General features: G+C 45.5%; 1 protein-coding gene across 5 annotated transcripts in view; it reads right to left on the bottom strand.

The window, feature by feature from the left end:
* Nup214 (nuclear pore complex protein Nup214) overlaps positions 1 to 25,103 on the bottom strand; it is a 280,169-nt gene that overhangs the window by 5,197 nt on the left and 249,869 nt on the right. For 4 of the 5 annotated variants that reach the window (XM_037413729.2, XM_037413731.2, XM_075879492.1 and 1 more), the window contains 2 exons: positions 18,719 to 18,825; positions 12,019 to 12,076 (listed from right to left, as the gene is read on the bottom strand). In XM_037413729.2, the coding sequence (XP_037269626.2) occupies positions 12,019 to 12,076; positions 18,719 to 18,825 (165 nt within the window). The remainder of the gene's footprint in view (positions 1 to 12,018; positions 12,077 to 18,718; positions 18,826 to 25,103) is intronic. The other variant, XM_037413730.2, reaches the window with a different exon arrangement.

Here is a 25,103-nt window from a genome sequence, read left to right as displayed (position 1 = left end):
GGTAAACAGTTCGACAGCAACGGCAACACCAACACGACGTGCACAAATTTGCCAGGGAACGAAACCCCTAAGCGGAAAAACTCAGCGGCGCATTCCGAGGACGCAGGCTGCAGGGCAAACTTTTCTCAAACTGTAGTCCTCGCCTTTGAAACGAATCATCGAAGATGACATCTACTGAAAGACTGGCATATCCGAGCAACTTCGAACAACCTTAACCACACGCAAGGAAATCTACCTCTTCTGTACACAGAAGGTATATGCGCCTCCCTACAAAGCGCACAAAGCGAGGATACAGCCGGCACACAATCCGGCATCAGCGGTCAACTTTCACAGGAGAAAAAAAACGCCGCCAAGCTGGGCTGCGCGCGGGAGTACAGAGGCTGACGTCACAACCTACAAAGTGCATTTTTGGGGGGTCACGGCTATTTAATTAGCGCAGCCCAGAGAGAATTATGCAGGCGTCCAGGGAACCGTCTGTGAAAAGGTGACTTTTTCACAGGAACGGAGCAACACCTCCTTTCAGGACTGTACCACGGGAGTGCAAATGTCTCGGCAGTGCATTCTTAGGGGTTCACGTATATTAAGGGGAGTATGCAGTGCCCATGGAGTCTTCTGTGAAAAGGTCTTTAAGTAGCGTTAATCCAGTTTGCTGCAGCTGGTGTACAATAATGGGCCTGCATGCACACCAGCTGTAGCGGCGTTCAGAAAACACATGCGCCACGCGGGAGCCGGCGCGTTCATTACACTTCTACATTCTAGCCACTGTAAGTGAATTGAAAGCAAAGAAGAAAACATCACCCGCCGTTCACGCCAGGCAGTCGAAGCAGTCGCAAACGTCTTTTTGGAGCCACTGGCCACTTCTGTGAACGTGCACAGGATTGCGGCAGCAAAATGAAAAGACACTCTGCAACAACGAAGCAAAGGAGTCTTGCGTTTTACTTCAAGAAAGTTCGAACCGATGAAGCGGACGGAGAAGAACCGCCTCCTTCGAAGGATAAAACTTCGCCCTCCTCAGCACTCGTGGAAAGCCAAGCGCGTCCGAACTTCTGTAGCGACTCAGGAGAATGCATTGGTTTATATGAATCACCTGAGAACGAACACAAGCAGGACACCCATGCGCCGCCGGGAAATGATGGTGGCCGCAGTGCAACTCCAAGTGATCTTTGTTCTACAGTCAGCGCTGGGCAAAGTGACGCCTTTACCACTGGGCAAAGCCCAAGGAAGGTGAGTGGCATGGCACCTACACATTCTGGTTCGCCTCCCCTCTGTGCGACGAGTGCGAATATTTTCGACTTGGGACTGTTTGTCTCGAAAAGCAATAATGTAAATGATCCAGAGACGATGGAGAAGCTGCTGCTCAATCTGTGGACCCCTCCGGCTAACTATGATTATCCAGCCACAGGGAAAAGGAATCTGAAGTTCCAACCTCACTGGGTAGATCGTTACCCATGGCTTGTTTATTCAGAGAAGCTTCAAAAAGCATTATGCAAATATTGCGTAGTCTTCGCAAGCGAGTGTGCATGAAAAGGGGAGCACCAGCGCTTGGGCTGTTTTGTAACTAAGGAGTTCACCAATTACAAAAAAGCCATGGACGCCTTTAAGAGCCACGCATCCAGCAGTTATTACGCCATGTCAACAACGCTATCGGAGAACTTTTTAGCAGTCCAGTCCCGCTCACAGCATGACATCTTAACACAACTTGACCACGGCCTTAAAAAGCAGGCGGAAGAAAACCGCAAGAACTTGCTGCCAATAATAGAAACAATCCTTTTCTGTGGCAGGCAAGAAGTACCACTTCGCGGCACAGACTACTCTGGTCCAATAAATATGTCTGAAGTGCTGCCATTCAAAAATGATGGAAATTTCCGCGCACTGCTTAGAATGAGAGCAAAATGTGGAGATGCCAAATGTGAGACCGGTTCGATGCCCATAAGAAGGTCGTGGTTGGCCTTAACATGCTGCTGCCGAAATTCTGGGCATCGGCTAGCCTTTCTGATATTGATGATGCAGTGCAGTTTTACCTTGGCGACACTCCTTCGGCTAATGTCATCGAAGCAGAGTTCACACTGTGGGTGAACAAATGCTGCCAGATCGAAGAAAAGAATCGCCCAGCTTGTGCTTTACAGGCCATCCACAGCCTACTTTCTATCCTGGCGACTTTACCCGTGTCGACGTCGACCCCGGAACGGACTTTTTCCACATTGAGAATGCTGAAGAGCTACCTTCGAAATCATATGAACAACGACAGATTGACCGGACTAGCACTGCTCAGCATCCATCGAGAATTTCAAGTGACCCCAGAACAAGTCCTCACAGAATTTTGCAATTTGCCGAGAAGGAAAAACTTCCTTGTTTAAACTTCCCTCTATGTTTCAAGAGTCGATTAAAAGCAAAACCCAGCTAGCCCAAGCTTCAACCCTTCTATCCTTTCGCAATTACGAGGAAACTATCCAGCAAGCAGAATGTGCGAACGGTAACAAGAAGATCGGAATGTCGGGCGACTTGTTTGTTTGCTTGCATACATGCTGTCACAGACTGCCATTTTTGGACCCGGCGTAACGGCAAATTAACGGACGCCGCACTCCCCCGCTGACCGGTGGAACCGTTCGCTCATGAAAAGACTGGCCTTTAGTGCAGGGAAGTACTGAATGGGGTGTTCTTCTTCAAACGTTAGTTGCCGATGTTTGATCCTTTGTACCTACGGCGGCGTCGGCAGGGTCGTCAAAGGCCGCGATGCACCCCAAACTAGCTGTAGACTGCAAGACGCACCGCCTGAAACCAAGGAAACTGACCATTCCCACGGGCAAAGCTGCTTGTGGACAAGCCGTATGAGAGAACCCCAACAGGTTGTCACTCTCGCTCAGTTGAGGACCCTCTCCTAATTAAAAGGGACGTGGTCAATATATTTTTAGGGTGGAGTTTCTAACTATGAAACGTGCATGATTGGACCCATGTAGAGGTCTCTTTTCATCCAGGACGAGAATCAGGGGACACGGAGGTCGATTTAAGAGCATGATTTCGCCTTGCTAAGCAGTCTAGTTGCTGACCAACATGGTGTAGAAGGAGATCAAGAAGTATCCCTTAAGTGGTTGTGGCTCCGTGTCGGCTGGCCACCTACACTTAGCCATTCGTCTAGTTGTGACGCGAAATTAACGTCTGTAACGTAGGCATCGGTACTTGAATCTCGAGTAAGCTCAACCTGCCCGAGATCGGCTTCTAGCACTAGCCTCCCGGAAACACCAGCGCTGCAACACCGCCGACATCGCAGTTGTGCCAGAACTCTCTCAGACTTCTCGCATCTGATCGTCGTGGACTCAACGCTGCCGGTCATCACAGGTATCCCTTCACCTGTTTATACCTTCGGACTTTCTCATCTGTAGTTTTATTGTTGGTTAGTTTTGTGTAGTTTGTAATACTTCTCTCTTGTAAGCTGATTTATTGATTTTATATGTATTTTGTTAGTTGGTATTAAGTGTTGTACTAGATTCCTCTGCAGTGCTGCAATATCACTAGAGTTTTGTTTTTCCCCACATACGTCTCTGAGCTCTTCACTGTCTCTGCTTACGTACGGAACGACCTAACCTGCTGCCATTCCTGTCGCCGACTTCGCGCTGGCGACGCTAGAGTGGCAGCTTGTAACACATACATACTGTTTTTGTACTGCGGTTACCTTGTGTTACTTCATTAGGAGCTGATGGTCGCGGTGTCCCCGGCTTTGGTGGTGCTATTGTCCAAACTTATTTCTTGCTTTAACCAGAATTTGAGGTTGACATACCAATTTCTTTATTTGGGTACAAATAATTGAAAAGTACCATCGAATTATTACAAGTAAACGATGTATTTGTTTTATTCACGAAAATAAGCCAGTATAAATCTTTAAAAATGGCAGCCGTTCTACACGACCCCCCCCCCCCCCCCCCCCCCGAAAAAATTCCTGGGTACGGCCCTGGGCGTCTCGATCACACATTTCCAAATGTTGCTAGCGAACGGTCAAGGATGAGGCACGAGCGGACGGGAGAGTGGGACGCAGAGAGAACAGAGAGCGAACGGAGAGAAGGAGAGACGAAGTACTGCACCTACCCTCTACTACACTTTCTTGCACTACATGCTCCGGTTGCTAGAGGTGAGGATAAGCGCGTGCAACCACAGCTGTTGATATAGGAGAGGCAGTGATACCGAAGAGATAACACCTGCCAGCAGGCAGATACTACTGCGGACAATGCCGGATGCCTGAAATAGCTCGACTAAAAAAATGCATTCGCATGTAAAACCGTGGCAGCCCTTCGCGGGCTCGCCGAGTGACAGAGGAGGGCGGTTGCCTAGGTGACAGAGTAGCCTTTGTGCCGGTGTGGTTCCGGCTGCTCGCAGACCACGCGCCAGCTTCACATGGGATGCGCCATCGCGTCTACATCAACTGCGCCTCGAGTTTCCAGTCGGAAAAAGCACGGTCGTTATTGCGCTTGCTAATGATATCAAGTTTGCTACCTTGTCTGAAAATTCAAAAGCTTTGGCTCTGTGATGCAAGCTTTGATTGATAGATTGATTTGTGGGGTTTAACGTCCTAAAACCACCGTATGATTATGAGGGACGCCGTAGTGGAGGGCTCCGGAAATTTTGACCACCTGGGGTTCTTTACCGTGCACACAAATTTGAGCACACGGGCCTACAACACTTCCGCCTCCATCGGAACAAGATGAAGGTGGTGCACGCCTACGCGTCTACATCGAGCCATGATGATCATTTGGTTGGACATTTCTAGGAAGACGTAGAGTCAGCCGTTATTTAAAGAAGACACAGTATACTATTCTAATAGGTGACTTTAATGCCCAAGTAGGCAAGTAACAAGCCTGAGACCATGTAGTCAGAGAATATGGCATTGGTTCAAGAAATGCTAGAGTGGAGTTATTAGTAGAGTTGACAGAACGTAATAATTTATGGATCTTGAATACCTTCTTTAGAAAATGGGCTAACCCCAAGTGGATGTCAAAAGTCCTATTGCGAAACTAAAAATAAAACAGACTTCATTCTGTGAGCCCACTCAGGCATTCTACAGGATGTAGAAGTAGTTGGCAAGATTCAATGCAGTGACCATAGAATGATAAGAGCTCGTACTTGCCTAGATTTGAAAAAGCAAAAGCATAAAGTGATATACAAGAAACCAATTAACGAGCCAGCGGTGAGAGGGAAAGTACAGAAATTCAGAGTCTCGCTTTAGAATAGATTCAAGGCTCTAAGCGAGGTAGCCGACGTTAGCGTTCACACAATGAACGATAATCTTACTAGTATCGTCAAAGAGTGTGCAATGAAAGTTGGAGGTAATATGCCTAGGCAGGACACTGGCAAAATACCTCAGGAGACGAAAAATCTCATTAGGAGACAACAAACAACGAATCAGTAGGTGCAAGGTAGCCGATATCAGAATACAGTCAACTGCCGATTTTTTGGACCCTTTAGGAAGCGAAAAACCACCCGAAAATTCGGGCAGTCCGAAAAAATGAATGCAAGCAAAAAAAGCGCATTATTTTACTGACAATTTTCAATGCAAGCAAAAAAACCGCACCATTTTGCTAATATTTCTCAATGCAAGCAAAAAACGCACTATTGCATTGATATTTCTCAGATCAAGATGGTCAAGGTCGAAGTACCAGACTTCCGGAACTCTGCCAAAGCATCAGTGGGGTGGCTCTGAAAAGAGCCGTTAAAAAAAATGCATGCAGCCGACAGCGAGTGCCGTCAGTCAGGGCAGCCAGTGTTAGAGCTGCAGTGGCTTGAAAAACTTGTTGATCCTTGTTTGAACGGCGTTCCGATTGCATGTGATCACATTCGCCTCGATCTGAGCAAGGGTCATGTCATCACTACACCAATGACAGCGTCATCAATGCTCGAATCAATTCGGCGGTCGTAGGTGGCGCAGGCGTTGGTTCCTCTTTTTCGACATCGGAGTAGTCTGAATCCGCCATAACCTGACTGACTATTTCGTCGTTGGTTAGCTCTGTGCAGAAGTCGAGCTCGTCAGCGTTGACGAATTGCTCAAAAGTTATTTCCGTGGGCATGAAAGCACCAGCAGAGCAGAGGTCGTTGATAATATCGTCCATGAGAGGGCACATGTCAGTCACGCTGTCGTTTTCTTCAGGCAAGTCTGCTGCCTCGGTGTGGAGTACGAAGCTCGCGTGGCGAAAGCAGTTGTGAAGCGTGTCTTGCGTTACTGCCTTAAATGTGTCCGCAAGCATTCCGACAGCAGACCGAAGGTCAACGCCTTTCCCGTTTTCCGAGCACAGCACCATGCAGTTCAGTATACGTGAAGGGTACAAAAGTTTCAGATTATGAATAACGCCTTGGTCCATCGGTTGGAGGATCGCAGTCGTGTTGGGCGGCAAGAATTCCAGCTGGATAGCCCTCAAGTTATTGATGTGACCATGGGAAGAGAAGAGCAGAACACGTCTGTTCTGTTGTTCAAACTTCCTGTCCAACCTGCGTACCTAACTCTCGAACAACTGCTGTGTTACCCATGCCTTTTTGTTGGCTTCGTATAACACTGGCAGCGTTGCCCCTTTCAAACACCTCGGGCTCTTGGACTTCCCGATTACTAACAAAGGAAGTTTCTCGCTGCCAGACATGTTACTGCCGACAAGAACAGTCAGCCGTTCTTTGCTATGCTTGCCACCATGGCATGCGTCACCAGCAAAAGCAAGTGTTCTTTACGGCAGCAGCTTAAAAAACAAGCCCGTTTCGTCGCAGTTGAAAATGTTGTCAGGAGAGAACTGCTGCAATAAAGAATGGAGTTTACCACTGCGGTACTGCGCAATAACTGCACTGTCGACGGCGCAGCTTTCGCCACACATCTTCTTGAACTTGAGGTCATTCCGATGCTTGAAGTTTCTCAGCCATCCATGACTAAACTTAAAATCCGTGATGTCCACTCGAAGGGCGAGAGTTTCTGCTTTTTGTTTCAAGATGCAGCCCGAGACTGGCAACCGCTTGGCAATCATTGAATTAAGCCACACGACGACAGCATCGCCAAGCTTTGGATGGAAACCTAGGCTCGCATTCATCTTTTGGGCACCAAACGGTTTTTCGGCCGCGTCCAAGATCTTGTCTTTGTTCCTCAGGAAATTGGAAACTGTTTGCTTGGAAATGCCAAACTCCTTGCTCTCGTCAGCCTGCGATCGGCCACTCTTCACTAACTTAATAATGGCGGCTTTCTTCTTCATTGTTACTCGACGGTACTGTTTTTCGCGCTTCGATGCTATCGGCGAGGACGACGAAGGCCGAGTGGGGGCCATCGCAGGCAAGCGAAATCCTCATGATGTGAACAAAGGATTTTGCTGACGAGCGTCGAAGCAACTAGGCTTAGCGTTGCAGAGCACACTTCACACGATCGCACAACCACACACTAGGCTAGCCAAACACCATGTGGGCTGCGTAAAGAAAACGGCGCGACGGTGCCATGGGTACTCCGGAGGTGGCGCTGGTAAACATTCAAGATAGCTAGTGTGGCCAGACCAAATTGGTGTGTGACGGTTAGTTCTAGTTCGAAGTGGTGAAACGCTTCGCGAAAGCGCTGCGTGGGAAGCCAGAGTGGCACGCACAAGCACAAGCGCTAAAGCGAAAGGAACTTTATTGGCGCCAAAAAATTTCTGGGTGGATAGTTTTGATTGTCAGCGAAGCACCTTGCACGATAAACCCCACCAGTGTTAGGAATCTCGGAGGCCGTGTGTGTTTCTCCGCTAACGATCAATGAGTCCAAGCAACATATGCCGCCACAGTAGACCGTCACGCTCATTTATGCGATCGTAATCGCGTGTAACGCAGTTGTGGTGGTTTCCACTGGAGGCCAGTGGTGGTTTCCGACCTTCCGTCACGTCAAAAAGTCTGGAAAATTGGACTCCGGGGGGTTCGAGCGTCCAAAATTTCATACTTCCTTATACATTGATTCTATGGGGCTCGTGGCGGTGCCGCGAAGATGCCCGAATTATCGGGCATGTCCGAAAAATCGGCAGTTGACTGTATATAACATAGAGAGAATTGAGCAGGCTGTAAAAAGAGGCAGAAGCCTAAAATCTGCGAAGGCAAACTTGTTCGTAGGCGAAAACCGGATGTATGCATTAAGGGTTAAGGAAGGCATTGTCATAACAAATATATATAGGATAGTTGAAGTGTCGGAGGAGTTCTACAGAGAGCTGTACAGAAGCTGAAACAATCAGGATGATATCGTAAAAAGCAATAATAGCCCAGAGGAAATCGACATCCTACCAGTAAGGACAGGGGAAGGAAAGCCCTGAAAAGAATGCAAAGAGGCAAAGCTGCTGGTTAGGATAAGGTAACGCACTTGCTGAAAAGAGGAATTGTATTAGAAATACTGGCCACATTGTATACGAAGTGTCTCTTGACGGGAACGGTACCAGAATCTTGGAAGAATGCCAACATCAAAAAAGAAGGTGTCAAGGACTTGAAAAATTATCATAAAAAACAAGAACATAGGTCTGACCGGAATATAGGCCAATCAACCAAACTTTGAATCTCCGAAAAAAGAAATTTTTAAAAATCGCAACACATTGCGGCGCACCCTTACCTTGGTAAGTAAGCGACACAACCAGCTGCACTATGGTGACCATTTCTTATTGGGACACTAATCGTATGTAGTTAAACGCCAGAAGGCCACAAAGTATTGTCACTCAGACTCGTCCGAACTTGAGTGCGACGACATCTGTTTTTCACTAGTAACATCCCAGAGCACACCGTCCTCCGCTCCATCCAATCTGTTACTGATGCAGAATTTGCCGAAGGATGGAAGTACGCTGCCTCAGCGCAAAGCCCTTCCTCTTCATAAATCGGTGCACCCACGATGGCAATTTCTTGAATTGTGCCTTCGTGAGCCAAGAGTCGCATGCTATCTTGAGAGCATTCACGCAGATGGACTTAGCTGTTACGAATAGCGACCTTACACGCAGCTCCCAGACGAATTCGGCAAGTAGTGTTTTCAGTTTGGGGTGCACTGCAGTCCGTCCACGAAACGATGTATGTTTTTTTTTTTAGTTCCTGCAAGATGTGATGCGCTGCTTGTGGCTCCTTCTGTATCGGACACTTTTCTCCAATGTACCAAATTCTCGTTGTGCCGCCAGGTTGGCGTGTGCTTCAGCATACTCGATCACTTTTTTCTTTAAGCCTATCGTAAACTGCCGTTGACTACGGCTCATTTCTGAAGGAAAAAGAAAAAGAAAACAGCAGACTGACCGCAGACAACAGAGGCAAAATGGCATTACTAGAACACTGTAGGCATTAGCCTTGCCCAATGGTGCCGCTGCTAATGCTCACGATGAAAATAGAGGCTTCAAACTTCAGCTGCCCATTTTTACAAGACTTCCGTATTTTTTCAGTCACTGACCAGTACATAAGACAAGGGTCAACTTTTCATTGCGTTTTTTTTTTTAATTTGATCTATACCAGTTTTTACGATACAGGCCGATCACCTTGCTGTCCGTTCTCTATAAACTATTTACAAAAATAATACTAGGTGATAGAATTAAGGCAACATTAGAGTTCAGTCAACCAAAAGACCAAGCGGTATTTTGTACAGGCTACTCCACAATAGGCCATATTCATACTATCAATCATGTAATAGAGAAATGCACAAAATACAACCAACCCCTATACACATCTTTAATAGATTACGAGAAGGCGTTTGACTCAGTCGAGACATCAGCAGTATTGAAGAGGGCATCGACAAACCCTACATAAACATACTGGAAGAAATCTACAGTGGATCCACAGCCACATTAGTTCTCCATAAAGAAAGTGACAGAATCCTAATAAAGAAGGGTGTAAGGCAGGGAGACATGATCTCTCCAATGCTATTTGCCGCATGTTTACAGCAGGTTTTCGGGGCCCTAGATTGGGAAGAGTTAGGAATAGGAGTTAATGGAAAGTATATTAGTAACCTCCGATTTGCTGACGACATTGACTCGATGAGCAACTCGGGGGACGGATCACAGCTTATGATCAAGCAGAAGAGTAGGTCTGAAAGAGATAGGTGGAGAGACGCGGCAAGTTGTCAAGGAATATGTCTACTTAGGAGAGGCAGTAACTGCAGAGGCAATTAAACTATACGGAAAAATAAGAACTGAGGTTGAAGAGAGTTTTTGGGCAAGCCAGTCACTTCGAAAGGTGCCAATCTTGTAGACCAGTGGTTTTCAAATGGGGGTCCACGGATCCAAGGGGGTCCGCGAAGCCATTTTTATGAGCCGTGACACTTTAACCCGCTTTTGTTTTTCATTTTTTCAATTTTTTTAAAGTGCGACTGCGCCACATAGTGATGAACTATCCAAAATGAAGTGATGTGGCACATTTGTTTCATATTTTTGGTAGCAGTAAAAGGCACCTACCTGCTTCACGCTCCAGTTGTGGTAATTGTTATTTCATTTTTAATTTTCATAATTAATGAATGAAAGAGAAGCGTTGCCTTTAACGAGTTGTGGGAAGCGGATGTTGGCTTGTGCCCCACTACTGGTCGAAGGTAGTATTGCTTCTATCACATCTACTCGAGTCAAGCAAAGCAATAGGTCAAGCGAAAGCCAAGCAAAAACGCCCTTGACTAAATTCTGAACGCACGTTGCAGTGCCTGCAAGAAGTCAGATTTTACTAGCAGGTGCCGCCTACCCAGCATAATCCCCCCTTCTTTCCATTCGCTGCTAGGGGCCCCAACACATCCATGGCTGAAAACCATTGTTGCAGACGAAACAAGTGCTGGTCGGTATGCTCTTTTCTTATGTAACTGGTAAATTTGAAAATTAGTGCTACCTTGTTTCTGGCATTGCCAGGGCTCCCTTGTTGCCTGAACAGTGCGAGAAGCACAGAGAAGTCATGGCAGAATGAAGATAAACAAACGGCAACTACCACCGTAAATGTTGCGATATGCATACGGTTTCGTTTTTGTGCCCAACACAACATGGCAAATAGAGCTTACAGGATACCGGCAGATGGCACTGTTCATTTTGATCCCCTATTGCTCCTAATACAAAAATACTGTATTTATTCGTGTAATGAACCCACTCGCATAATGAACCAACCCCCAATCTTGGTCCATGAAAAAAAATTTAATGTATCTGTTCACTTTATTTTGGGGTGAAAGCCAGTGCCGTTGGCGACCGAAAAAACATTAAATCAAGCCATTATATCACAAAATAACACCATAATAAATGTCAAAACATAGTTTTGCAACCATGCCTAACAGTTGCCAGCAGCATAAATGCGGACAGAGTCAATCAAAATTTAAAAGTCGTGCCTTTTGCAGCAGAGCGCCATCTGTTGAATGCAGGAGAAACCTATTTGCTTATAGAGCCACGCAAGCATACTGGCAGGAAAGCAAAGCAAAAAAAACAAAGTGCAAGGCCTTCGAGATGAGGGGCGCGTGACGTAGAAGCACGCCATGCGGCGCATGCATCATTTGTGCACTGCTATCCGACGCTGCGTTTTTGTTGTCGGGTTTGTCGTAGAGAACTTAGTTAAACCCCTGCCGCGCAGGTCGCATTCAGCCGGTACGCTAACAACATGGCTGGTTTTAAACTTAGTTAGTTGAGCATGTACTAGAACATGGGAACCGAGAGGCTGGACGACACGGGAGAGAACAAGAAGAGCTTCGGGCTATCTAAAAGATTTGTTGCTCATTTTACGGGCCAAAACAAGCAAAACGGCCACGTTAAATTTTTGCTACTATAACTCCCGTGACTTTCTTTTTATCGTGTAATGAACCCTTCCTCCAAATTGAGGTCAACTTTTCTGAAAAAAAAAAAAAAATTTGGTTCATTACGCGAGTAAATACGGTAATTCTGCAGCTATATTATATGGGAACCTGAGCCACATAAATAGAGCAATATCATCTTCTTTGCACATTTTACTTCAGCCAACCCACGCATCTCTTTTTTTTTTTTACATAACCAAAAGGCTACATCTCAATTATAATCATTTTAATATTAACACTCTTAAAAAAATCAAATAAAAACAAAGACATGCAATACTAACCTCTGATTTCCAAAGACATGCAATACTAACCTCTGATTTCCAAAACTGGGATTAGAACCTGCAAAAGAAAGGTACAACAATGAGGAAATGGATGCGAAAAAATAAGTCAGTTTCGCTGCAAGGGCGAAGCAATGAATGCTATAGCAACAGCTTGGCATCTAATGCTGAGAAGGACTAGCAGATCGAAATGTGCAGTGCACTGCTCATGCACAAATGATGCACGAAAATAACACACACAGGACAAGAGTTAACTGACTGCATTTACAGCTCGACACTTAACGCGCTGTTTAAACAAAAACAACGCATGAAACGTAATCACAGGTACAAATATGAGTGCAAACTAACTAGTGCTCGAGTTGTTACTTCACTGTGTTTGAAAAGCATGCTCTTTTCACAAACGGGGCCTGCCCAGCGAGCGAAGTGACCTTTGTGGCGGGCAACTAACACAGTCGTTCCGGTGAAAGGCCAAGGCACTTAACCCCCCGCCGCCAATCCGTGGGGCAACGTACGCGTGGGAGATAAGTGTGCATTGGCACACCGCGACAACCTGGGTGCGGAGCACGAGCGGCTTTTTTTCTTTTTTGAGTTTTCATATATACAGATACGTATACTTATACTGTACATGATGGCGGAGGCGGTGGCAACGGCAAAAGCCAGCCGAGACTGTCCATGTAATTGCTATTGCAATAAAAATCTAGCCACGCATGTTCTCACCACGTTCATTCACATTTACACATTTGCTTAAGTGAGCAAGGGCTGTCTGAAAATACCCAACTAGCTCAATTTTGCTTCTTATCTTTTCTTGCCTAAATTTAATGACAGACCATATAGCTATATATGAAATGTATCTTGAACTGGCAGAACATCTACGTTAGTATATAACAATTTCATATTTTGTAGGTTTTATCATACAGGAAAAATCAGTGCACAATTAGTACGTTGTTCAAAATAGTGTAGTTAACTGTTTTTTGAATGTACCTACATATACCTCTGTAAATCATGCTGCATGATGACTGGACACCCTTTATATAGCTGCAAAGCAGCAAATAAAAAGGCATTTTCAGTTTTTTAATGTAGAAGGTGTTGCTGTTATTGATTTATTAAATTCTGAGCTTTTTACTGCCACAACCACAGTATAATTATGAGGCATATTGTAGTGAGAGACTTATATCTCTACACGGGGTTCTGTAATGTGTGCCTAAATTTATTATATATCTTGTATGCAGCCATTCCCTTATTTTATAACCATCAGAATGCAGCAAGCAAGACAGATAAAAGAACCTGTGACTTGATTACTGTTATCTTAATAATTTTTGAATGCATAATCCCAAAGACAAAGTTGTGCTTTTCGCTCCACTGTCTGTGCAGGACAACTAAACTTCAATCTCATCTGCCCACCTAACTTTCTGTCTCACTTTCATGCATTTGCCTTCTCTGGCAATCCAGTCAATTACACTTAATGACCAGCGGCTATCCTGCCTACGTGCTATGTGCTCGGCCCATGTCCATTTCTTCTTGATTTCAACTATGATATCCTTAACTCCGGTTTGTTCCCTGACTCACTCTGCTCTTTTCTTGTCTCTTAAGGTTACACCTATCATTTTCCTTTCCATCGCTCACTGCATCGTCCTCAGTTGAAGCTGAACCCTCTTTGTAGGCCTCTAGGTTTCTGCTCTGTTGGTAAATGCCGCCAAGTTCCAGCTGTTCTATATTTTTCTCTTGAGGGTTAGTGGCAGATTACCATTCATGATTTGAGAATGCTTGCTGAATGTGATCCACCCCATCCTCATTCTAGTTATTTCACTCTCATGGTTCGGCTCCGCAGTTACTACCTTTATTTAAGTGAAATATTCCTTTACAACTTTCAGCCTCTCTTCACCTATCGCAAAGTGCTGTTTTCTACCGAGGCTGTTGCACATTATTTCAGTTTTGTGCATATTAATTTTCAGACCTACTCTTCTGCTTTGAGTGTCCAGTTCAGTAATCGTGAGCTGCAATTCTTCCTCTGAGTTACTCATCAAGGCAATGTCATCAGCAAATCGCAGTTTACTAAGATACCCTCTTTTAACTCTTATCCCTAACTCTTCCCAATCTAGGAGGCCCTGAAAACCTCCTGTAAACACGTGGTGAATAGCATTGGAGAGATCATGTCTCCCTGCATTACACTTTTTTTTATTAGGATTTCGTCACTTCCTTTATGGAGACCTATGGTGGCTGTGGATCCACTGCAGATTTCTTTTAGTATGTTTATGCAGGGTTCGTCGATGCTCCGATTCCATAGTGCCTGCATTACTGCTGATGTCTTGACTGAGTCAAACGCCTTCTCGTAATCTATGAATGCTATGTATAGCAGTTGGTTGCATTCCGCACATAAATCTATTATCTGATTGATAGTATGAATATGGTCTATTGTGGCCGGTACAAAATCCTGCTTGGTCCTTTGGTCGATTGAACTTTAATGTTGCCTTAATTCTATTAACTATTAATTTTTTGAATAGTTTATAGAGAATGGACAGTAGGCTGCTTGGCCTGTTATTTCAAGTCCTTGATGTCTTCTTTCTTATATATTAAAATGATGTTGCCGTTCTTCCAAAATTCTGGTACTCTTCCCACCAGGAGGTACTTCGTATATAAGGTGGCCAGTTTTTCAAACTCAATTTCTCTGCCACCTTTCAGCAGGGCAATAGTTACCTTATTTTCACCAGTGGCTTTGCCTCTTTGCATTTTTTCTAGGGCTTTCCTTACTTCCCCTGTCGTAACTGGTAGAATGTCGAATTCCTCTGGGCTATTATTGCTTCTTATGATATCATCCTGGTTGTTTCGGCTTCTGCACAGCTCTCTGTAAAACTTCTCTGCAACCTCAACTATTCTATCCATAATGGTTATGAAATTGCCTTCCTTGACCCTCAATGCATACATTTGATTTTTGCCCATGCCCAAGTTTGCCTTCGCAGCTTTTACGCTTCTGCCACTTTTTACATCCCGCTGAATTCTCTACTTGTTAGAGACGATCCCGGATATATCAAACTCGAATACAGTCAATCTTGGATATATCGAACTACAGTTGAACCCCACTACAACGAATGCCAGCTGAACGAAATTCCCGCTACAACGAAAAATTCACGGTTCCCCCTCAGCAGTCCACAGGAGTAAATGCATAAATATTGTCGCCACAACAAACACTTTCTCTTCAGTCATCCCGCTTCAACGAAATTTCACGATGCGATTCCAGGCTCAGTTATTTATTGCTATACAGTAAACCAAATATTGAACACTTTGACAAATTTTCAGAACCTGAAAACACGTCGACGAACTCTAAAACATGTGTTGGCATCACCAGAAACCACCGCAGTTCAGCAAGCATGGGCGCCGCCATTGCTCCATAGCGATGGCAACGAGACTGCCCTGCTTTGCCAAAAAGAGGGCAGTCTCATTGCCATCGCTACTGAGCAATGGCGGCGCCCATGCTTGCTGAACAGCGGTGGTTTCTGGTGGTGTCAATGCGTGTTTTAGACTTCATTGACATATTTTCAGTTTCTGGAAATGCATCAAAATGTTAAAAACTTGGTTTACTGTATATTCGCAGACGATCCGAAGCTGAAGCTCAGTTGCTTAATTCATGGTTTCCTTCGCGGGGCTGCTGGGTTTATCTGCGGAATGATGCCTTTTTCGATTCCAATGCTTATAATTTTGTTCGCACTTGGCCAGTGTGGTAACTAGTGAGAGCAGCTGTTCGTCTGCATTATCAACGAAATCGGCTAGCCACGAGTGATGAATGATGAGAATGGGATAAAATAAGGCAAAAGTCGCCGCTTCATGATACCCTGCTGCCATCTCGGCATTTTGACGACGGACAGCTGCTGTTGTAAACGTGTTAATGCAACTGTTTGGTTCGTTCACGAAAGCAATTGTAGTCATTGTTTCAGCGAGCTTTTCACCATGGCCTCGTTATCCATAGGCGAGAAGCGCCTCATGACGCTGCTGGGTAGAATGATTGATTGATTGATATGTGGGGTTTAACGTCCCAAAACCACCATATGATTATGAGAGACACCGTAGTGGAGGGCTCCAGAAATTTCGACCACCTGGGGCCCTTAATGTGCACCCAAGTCTGTGCTGGGATAGAAAAAAAAGCAGTGGACACTTTTTGAAATTTGAGAATAAACGTTCCTCTGTTTTGCTAGTTCAGATTGGCTATATTTTTTTATTTCACTACAACGAAATGTTCACTTAAACGAAATTTTTTCCGCGCCCCTTCAGTTTTGTTGTAGCGGGGTTCGACTGTATTTCATCGTGCTAATCTGGTTCGTTGTGTGGCACTTGCTAAATCTGTACGTTTGATTCGCGATCTGCAGGTCTTAGTGCGCAGACATAATGTTTACCAAAAGACCGATTGCCAAAGGCACCCAAATGAAAATGGGAAGTGACTCGGCGATCTCAGTGCAATGTTCGCATGTCGTTCGCATTCCCTCAATTGTTATTAGCGCACCATGGCGTGCAAGCCTGAAAAGCATGGCCTTTGAGATGTGCTACCTTGTCGCGTATTTTAGGGGCGAAGCTCCTTATAGCGGCACCTGTTCGTCCCTCATAGCCATTGTAGTGTGTAACAAATATAACATTTGACCTCCAAGGTGGTGTTGGTGAGAGATTTCTTCTGTGCGTTATGCGCAAGAAGCGAGACAAGTTAATGGACTAAATAAAGTGTGGTTGCCTGCAGTTCGCAGTTTTTTTTGAGCGAATCGTTATCTTCGCTCTTATAATTTCAGAATCCTGAAATTTTTCAATTTAGGCCATATTTTGTATTTCGAATTCTCGATATATCGAAATATTTCCCGATCCCCTTCGAGTTCCATATATCCGGGATCGACTGTATATCGAATTATTGGCTATACCGAAAATTTGAGAAATCCTCTTGAATTTCCCATACAAAAGTATGGGACTGGTGCACTCGTATATCGTACGTACTTCCGCACAGCAGGATATCCGCTATATCGAAAGCTGCACCGTGCCGAGGCCCAGAAAGTGCTTTTTTCCTAGCAAATATTGATCGACTTTCGGTCGCGTTCTTACAATTTCCGGTCCCTTTGCGTGCACAGGTGACGAAAAGGCAGTATTGCGCTGATCTGGTTTGTAAAGTGGAGCTTGCGAGTGCCCCGGTATGTTTGATGCGCGATCTGCAGATCTTAACGCACGAGCGTGGTGTTTTTCAAAAAGACCGGTTGTTGAGAACACACAAAGAGATTGCAAACTGACTCTGTGATATCATCGCAATGCTCGCATTTTCTTCCTTGTTTGTTAGTGCACACTCGTATGCAAGCCCGAAATGAAAAGCACGGCCTTCAAGATGTACAACCTCGTGATGCATATTGGTGTTTTTGGTTTTATAATGCATGTCTCGAAGGCTATACTTTTTCTAGCTTTTCGCATCAAAGCAGCTGAAAGCAGAGACTCCCAACTACAAAGGCACAAGTGAAATCGATAGTGGGAACTTGATATTGTCTTTTGCACCTTCAGGACTTGAGTGCTTCTCGCCTTATTCCTGAAAAATTCTCATTTGGGAGTTGAACTGAACGTTGACCCGCACGTAGCAATAAAAAATCTTGACTGGTGCTTGGAGTGAACTCAAGTGAAGCAACGTGGTAAACTTTCGTTGCAGGCCAGGTGACGGCTTTAGGTGTGTCATGACTGTTGACAACGGCGTACAGTGCCTTGTTGAATTCTGTGACTTATCAGCGTTTCCGGGCACCATCTCCGACAGTGAGCAACATCATCCGTGCAGATGATGACATAGCTGTTTCTGACTGCATCGATGCTGAGATCACGGCTGCCTTGCCGGTCCACCGAAGTGCACCATTGCAATTAAGAATGCGTGAACGCTTCCGCTGCCGTTGCTAACTAACCTTTTGCTGAGCTATAAAGCTTGCATTGGTGTTCTGCGTCCATCAATGCTGTTGTGGCCGAAGGAGCTGAATTCGCTTATTTAAAAAGCTTCAGTGATATTGAGGATCACTGGAACTTGATGGCATGCAAGAAGCAAGACAAGTTTCTGGACTATTTTCATGCAAAATGAAGTAGGGTAACTTGCAGTTCACACCTTGTTCTTCCTTATACTGTGAGCGAATTGTTATGTTAGTGCTTGTAACGATTTTCAAGGCTTGAAATGCTTTATATTTAGGCCTTAAATATGCTTATATTATATTTTTAATTATCAAACATCGAAATATTTTACAATCCCTTTCGAGTTCGATATATCCGGGATCAACTGTATACCTTTTAATGTCGACTACCTTGTACCTATTGATTGCGCCTACATTAGCTCTATTGTGTTGGTTGCATTTTAGGCTTTCATAGTTTGTTGTCTCTTGACGAGAGTTTTCATCTCCTGAAGTAGTTTGCTAGTGTGATGAGATTAAAATGATTTAAATGTTTACAGGTATAACATGGCCACAGAAAGCACAAAACCGGGTTTATTGTCGGATCGTGGGAGAGGCCGTTGCCCTGCAGTAGGGGTAGTCAGACTGATGATGAAAGTTTAATCTACAGTGACATTATATTTCTACACAAACTAGAGATTTCCATGTACTCTAACAGATGTAAACTTTGGAAAGACTGTCAATGAACAGTGACAAAGCTGTGATCCATGTAGACGCTACACCACTCTTTGAAAAGAATGGTTGGGTGAAATCGGTAAAGGTCTCACCTCCAAATCCAGGAGTGCCAAATCCACCTACAAAGCTCATTCCTTGCTGTTGAGGGCTGCTCTGCGCAGCTAGGCCTCCAAAAGTCGGACCTTCTACGTTGCCGAACCTGTTCCACAAGTTCATAAAAAAAGCATACAAAGCATGAATAAGTAAATTAAGATTGGCTAGTTTTATGTGCTACATGTCTTGACATAATTTAGAGTTGAGGAAGCTGTATTGTCACACAAGGCGTGACTAAACAGGACTGCACTTCTTTACTTAGAAAGTTACTTGACTGTGTAGAAAGAAAATGAAGAAAGAGGCAATATGAGTGGATGCCACGAGGCCTATTACCACAACAAAAGGAAACGAAAGCAGAAGTAGCAAAAGTTGGCATGTCATGCCTTTACTGCATTTACATGCACCTCACTAGAACTATGAAAAATTTTGTTAGTTGAACAGTTAAACAATTTTGATGATAATTTATGCATTGCAACTCCACTAACATAAAATTCTTTGAATAACCTCCAGCCAAGTGAGATTTGTTGCCAAATGCATCGCACGATTCAGTTACAATAACATGAAGGGCCCTTTAAAGAGTGTATGCAGAAATTAAGCAATTGATAGCACAAAAAGAAAGAAAAAAGAACCAGCTGTAACGAATCCACACCGAGTTTCTATGAACTACCGAAAATTCACAAGCCTGACGTCCCCCTCTGACCAATTGTAGACTTCACTTCCTCTCCATGGCGAGCCCTTTCGAATTTCCTACACCGAATCTTCGCCCCCCTAACCCGGAAGACACCAACTCATGTCCGTGACTCCATCCACTTCGTGCAGCTAGTGTCAGAGGTGAGCATCGACGATGACAAGAGCCTGGTCTCATTCGACGTCGTTTCATTCTTCAATGGGCCAGTACCCTTAGCTGTGTCCTCTGCCCATGCTGCGCTTGAGGGTGACGCAAGCCTGAGTGAAAAGACTCCTTTGGCGGTTGACAAGCTCTGCTGTCTACTGGAATTCTGGAATTCTGCCTGTCTAGTACGTACTACTCCCACAAAGGAACTATTTTCAGGCAGAACAGAGGAACTGCAACGAGAGCTTCCATCTTCGTCATGATGGCAAACCTGACCACGGAGCACATAGAAAAGAAAGCATTCAGCTCCTTTTTGCCACGACCCAGGCTTTTTTTTCGTTATATGCACAATTTCTTTTGTGTCAGGAAGACGTCTGAAATTGAAAACTTCAGACAGCATCTCAAATTCGTGCACTCAGCCATACAATTCACGGCCAAGTATGAAAGCGATCCCTGCCTGCCCTTTCTCGACGTCCAGGTGGCAAAAAAGCGCAACGGCCAGGAGTTCTCCATTCACAGAAAGCCAACGCACACCGGTCGCTACCTTCAACACGACTCATCTTATCGCGCTTGCCACAAGGCCTCGTTTGTGACCACGCTACTCCAGAGAGCTAAGAACATATGCTCCAATGACACGGAGCGAAAGAAAGAAGAGGCTCGCGTAATTGCTGACCTCAGAAAAAAAAATGGATACCCAAAATACTTCATTCCAGCCACCACCCGCCGCACAGAGCAATAGGATACGAAAACCCCAATCAGCATTAATTGGCAGCCCTCTGAAATGCGTACCGGTCTCATATGCCTAGGCAACCAGCGAGATGTTGGTGCGGATCTTCAAAAAGAAGGAGTTCCCATTGCGCACGTGTCTTTGTGTACGTTGGGCCGCCTCTTCCCTTGCTCGAAAGACCGGCCAACAATAGACAGGACCTCTAGTGTAGGTTACAAAAACCCGTGCGCGGAGTGCCCTTCTTCATATATCGGTGAGACAAAAAAACCTATCGGAACGACTCGAACAACATGCCAACGACGTGCGGAAGCTCTACAAAGAGCGCAGCACAGTCGCAGAGCATGCTAAGACGTTGGACAACCGAATAAATTTCAAAGCAACGACCATCCTTCAAAGCAAGACTGACTGGAGAAGAAGGTTAATACTAGAGTCGTAGCATCTACAGCGGATGGTACAAAACATCAAGTGCTCTCTTGGAACCCTTCCCTCAGTGAGCGAGTACACCCTTCCCTCAGTGTACTGCGCTCCACAGCAAAACGAGAGAGAGAGGTCATTAACCACCCCGCGAGTGCTTTGAGGACGCCGCTGCTACATAGTTCCAGTTTCCCCTGAGGAAGGAACCAAGTTGGTACTAAAACGTTGTGTTTCTTCAAAAACTTTTGGTTTCACTTCCCAGTTAACATGCTGCATCAAAAAATGTTCAATGAACATATCAAAGTTCCCCCAATATATATCTCTTTACTGGGTAAGTACGAGGCAGATATCATACAGAAAAGCCAGTTAAAAAAAAAAGAACAGTATATGATGTGACAGCTCAAACATTCCCTAGCTCTTTCGTTAGGGTGGAAATGTTAAAAACCAAACTCAAACACCATGGAACATTCAAAATTATTGCTGTTATGGCAATGAATTGATCTTGGGCGCCGCGAGCACCGACCAGTGCTGACACGAGAAGATCGGCTCCCATTTCTGTGAATGCTTTCATTCGATGCAGTTTCTTCTGAGGATCAGCTTATACTGGACTTTTTTCGGTTAGTGGTGCTTTTGATGAATCACTGGAAATTTTCCTGTGGAATGCACCGCGGCTCGGCTAGCCCTACCGGGGCCCAGCCTAGTGTCGATGCGAGCCGCAGAAGAGGGACAACATACCAGAAGTAGAGATAATGAAAGGAGAGGAAATCTCTCACGAAAAAGCACATAGTTCGGGCTGGATGACAGCACTGGGCAGGAACAAGAAAGCTCGTGCAGAAACGCCAGTTTTGGCGGGCAACATATCCCATGTGGGCTTGAAGGCAGCCCTGCAAGGTGCGATGAAGCGTTTTGAAGGTGCATCGAAACTTCCCCGGCTGCCGAGGGACCACATACAAATTATTGTCAGGCCGAGGAACAGACTAGACATAAAAAAAGTAAGCCAAATAAGGCTTGCACAGGCTATTGCCATGGCAGTTGCTCTAGCCCCGACAGAGACTTGAGGGTGACTGTGATGAGTGGAGTACGCGTTTAAAGTGCGCACCTTTGAAAAGTGAGCAACAGGAAAATAACGAAAAACCCGTGCAAACAGTGGCCGAGGTAGAAGACGACGATGGTGAAGATTTTAAGGGTGAAAGCACGAGGATGTGCGGTGAGACGTCAGTAAAACAAAGGAGAACACATCAGAGACATCCAATAAACAAGAAACACTGAAGTTTTCAAGGACCAATCAGTGGTTAACACGACAAGCCCGCCATCTCGAATAGGAAGCCGACGAGTGGATTTCGGGGGCAGAAGATTCTGAGCCATAGAGGAGCACGGACAGTTGTAAAAGAACGCTGGCACGAGAAAGTCATCACCGGACTGGGCACTGAAGATGGACCGTTGGGTGTCGAAACCGAGCCTCCAAGACTTCGACTGGCCGGGGTCTTCCGTCGTTGCCTTCCCGCTCGAGGGGACCGTAGCCATCGGGTCTTGAACTCCTGCCCAGAGCCTGCGGATTTTGGTGCCGAAAGGCGAACTACAGCTGTCGGGCTACGGGCCCGAGCTATGTGCCCAGCTGCCTGGCGAGGTCAACCCTGGTTTCTCGACGCGACGCTAGCAGTTAGAATTCTCTGATCACCGACAAGCTCGCGTCCTAAATCGGGAGCCACCGCGTTCCGGTTTCGTAGGCATCGCTCAGCCGTCAACGAGTTCATGAGACCGAACTGCCATCTTTCTCTGCTCCACCGCTCTGCCACGTCAGGACTATCTTCGGTAGATTAGTGTAGTGAGGTTTAGTTTTGTGTGCCATCTGAGTGTATTACCACGTGTAGTGATTTTTTATTAAGGGGGGACACTGTACTTGAGATGAAATGCCAGATATTTTCATGTGTTTATAACGAAAATCTACAGTGTGATTGAGTTTTTGATGCTGATTTCAAAAATGTAATTACTGTTCCTCTTAACCAAGTAGTATTTGAGATATCCTAAAATTAATTATCTATTGTTTGCCGGTATCATGACACAAGAAATTTGTATTGCAGAGCTACTATTGGCACATGCCTGTGTACTAATGAACATAAGCTACACAATGGCAGGAGTGCTTTTTTGATTTGATAATTTAGCAAGGTTTGTCGCACCTCGCATTTCAGTGTTGCAGACACACCCACTTTATGACCCGATTTCTGGCAAAAATAAAATTTTTTGAAAATTTCAATCAAAAATTCACACCTACCATCGTGTAAACTAAAGATACAGCTACATGTCACAACAAAAATGACAGTCCTAGCTTAGCTGCTCTGGAGGCACATAAAAAGAAGGTGTGCAGGAGCTGTGGGCTCGCCTCCCCACCAGACGATCACCACTGTCTGCCAAGATGTGCCCTTTGCGGTGAATAACATCCTACGATGGATAAAACATGCAAAGAAAGCTTTCAAGTTCCTTATGTCGTGTGACGAAGCAGACGACCGTGCCGAACGCACGCCAGGAAGACTCAACAAAAGTTGGCCCAGGAGAGCCGGTCAGAGGATTCTAGCCTGTCAAGTGTTCCCAGGCGGGGACATTCTATCACGCCAGCTGGCCGCCGGAGCAGCCGCTCCAGGGACTGCACTCAATCCCGAGTGCAGATCCAGAAAGAGCCTACCTGGGCCGATCGAGCACAGCCGAAGGTAGTGGCGCTGCCACCGGAGGTAACTCAGGCACCATTGCCCAAGAATAGGGAAGACTCCAGGGTAGCTAAGATGACACGAGACAATGCTTACCTCAAGTCAGAGCTTCAACAGATGAGAGCTGACCTTGAGTCTCGCAAGGCGCGCTCAAGTAAACGTAGGGCCTCACCTCTCGAAGTGGAGTTGGGCACTATGAAAACCGAGTCCAACAACAAGGCTTTAGAAAGTATGCAGGAATCAAACAGCTGGCTGATAGCATGACTGCCCTACTTAAAAGGGTGTCAGCTCTTGAAAGTACGCAGGTAGCGCTAGCTACAGGTAGCTCACTTTTGACAGGACTGGACAGGGCACAGTCGCCTGAAGGCGCGGTAACCGTCAACCCAACTAGGGATTGGCTAAGTCAGAGTGGTAATCATGGCGGGCAACACTAATAAGCTGGTCGTGTGGCAGTGGAACTGTGCTAGTTTCAAAAGACGCAGGGCTCCACTTCGGCACTTTGTTGCTTCTCAGGCAGTCAAATCGCACATGTTATGCTACAGGAAACTCTCAATGACGGGCTAACCTTCCCGGGCTATAGAGTCGTCTCGATGCATGAGGAAGGGAAACTGGATTTGGCAACACTGGTCGCAAAAAAATGCTCCTTTCATGAGCAAGAACTACAGTTTGGCAAAACTAAGACTGAGGTTATTATGATCAAAATCTTTTCCAACAGCTGGCTTAAAAACAGTGTATTTCTCTTGAATGTTTACAGTTCACTGTAGGACAACCGACAGGCGTTCGCTTCAATCATGGCAAAAGCGGCGTCTCTGGCCAGGAAGGCCCCCATTGTAATTGTGGTAGACCTTAATGCTTCGCACGACGCTTGGGGCTACCCTGTGCAGAGAACCAAGGGCTACAACCTCCTAAAGGCTGTATCAGACTGTTCTCTGGAATTGATTCCCTATCCACAATAACCAATGAGAATTGGCACGTCAGTAACTCGAGACATTACTCCGAACGTGGCATTTATGAAGAACGTCACTAGAGCAGGATGACAGAACTTGCAAGAGAATCTAGGTAGTGACTACTTCATAGTGCCTATTACCCTAACAGTCAATGCAGCTTTTCCCAGAGAATTTAAAGTAACAGACTGGGATGCCTTTCGTAAATTGCGGAAGGAGGACCAAGATGAATACGATGCAAGGCTCAAGAAAGATGCTAATGTTGCGACCAAGGTTGTCAAAACAGACTTGAGCGTTGATCAGGTAGATGCGCGTCTAGCGCATCTGTTCGCGGCAAATAATTCCATCTTAGCCCGATAGAGGACCCAAAAACTGAACTACAGACTTCGAAAGAAAATTGCGGAGCTCCATCACGAGATTGAATTTTACTGTATTGAACTGTCCTAACAGCAGTGGAATGAAGTATGCTCTTGCGTTGACGGGCACATGAGAGTAGGGTACAAATATAACCTCCTCAAACCAATACTTGATGAGTCACAGTTTGAGAGAAATCAGAGAATGGCTATAGACAGAATCGTTCACAGCAAAATGGCGAAGGGGGTGTCCGAAATGGCCCTCCTGCAGAGGTTAACGGACAGCTACCTTGTGCTGGGCCCTTTCGGAGATGCTGACTATGCGTGCTACCACGGGAGAACGGTGGAGGAGATAGATGCACGTTTCACTGAGCCAGAAATTTGTGAAGTCCTCCGCGGGCTCAATGGGTGC

This window comes from Rhipicephalus microplus, chromosome X (genome assembly GCF_043290135.1).
Source record: "Rhipicephalus microplus isolate Deutch F79 chromosome X, USDA_Rmic, whole genome shotgun sequence".
In the NCBI taxonomy this organism is placed as follows: domain Eukaryota; kingdom Metazoa; phylum Arthropoda; class Arachnida; order Ixodida; family Ixodidae; genus Rhipicephalus; species Rhipicephalus microplus.
The sequence above is the reverse complement of the archived record's forward strand: the minus strand, read 5'-3'. Positions and strand labels throughout refer to the sequence as shown.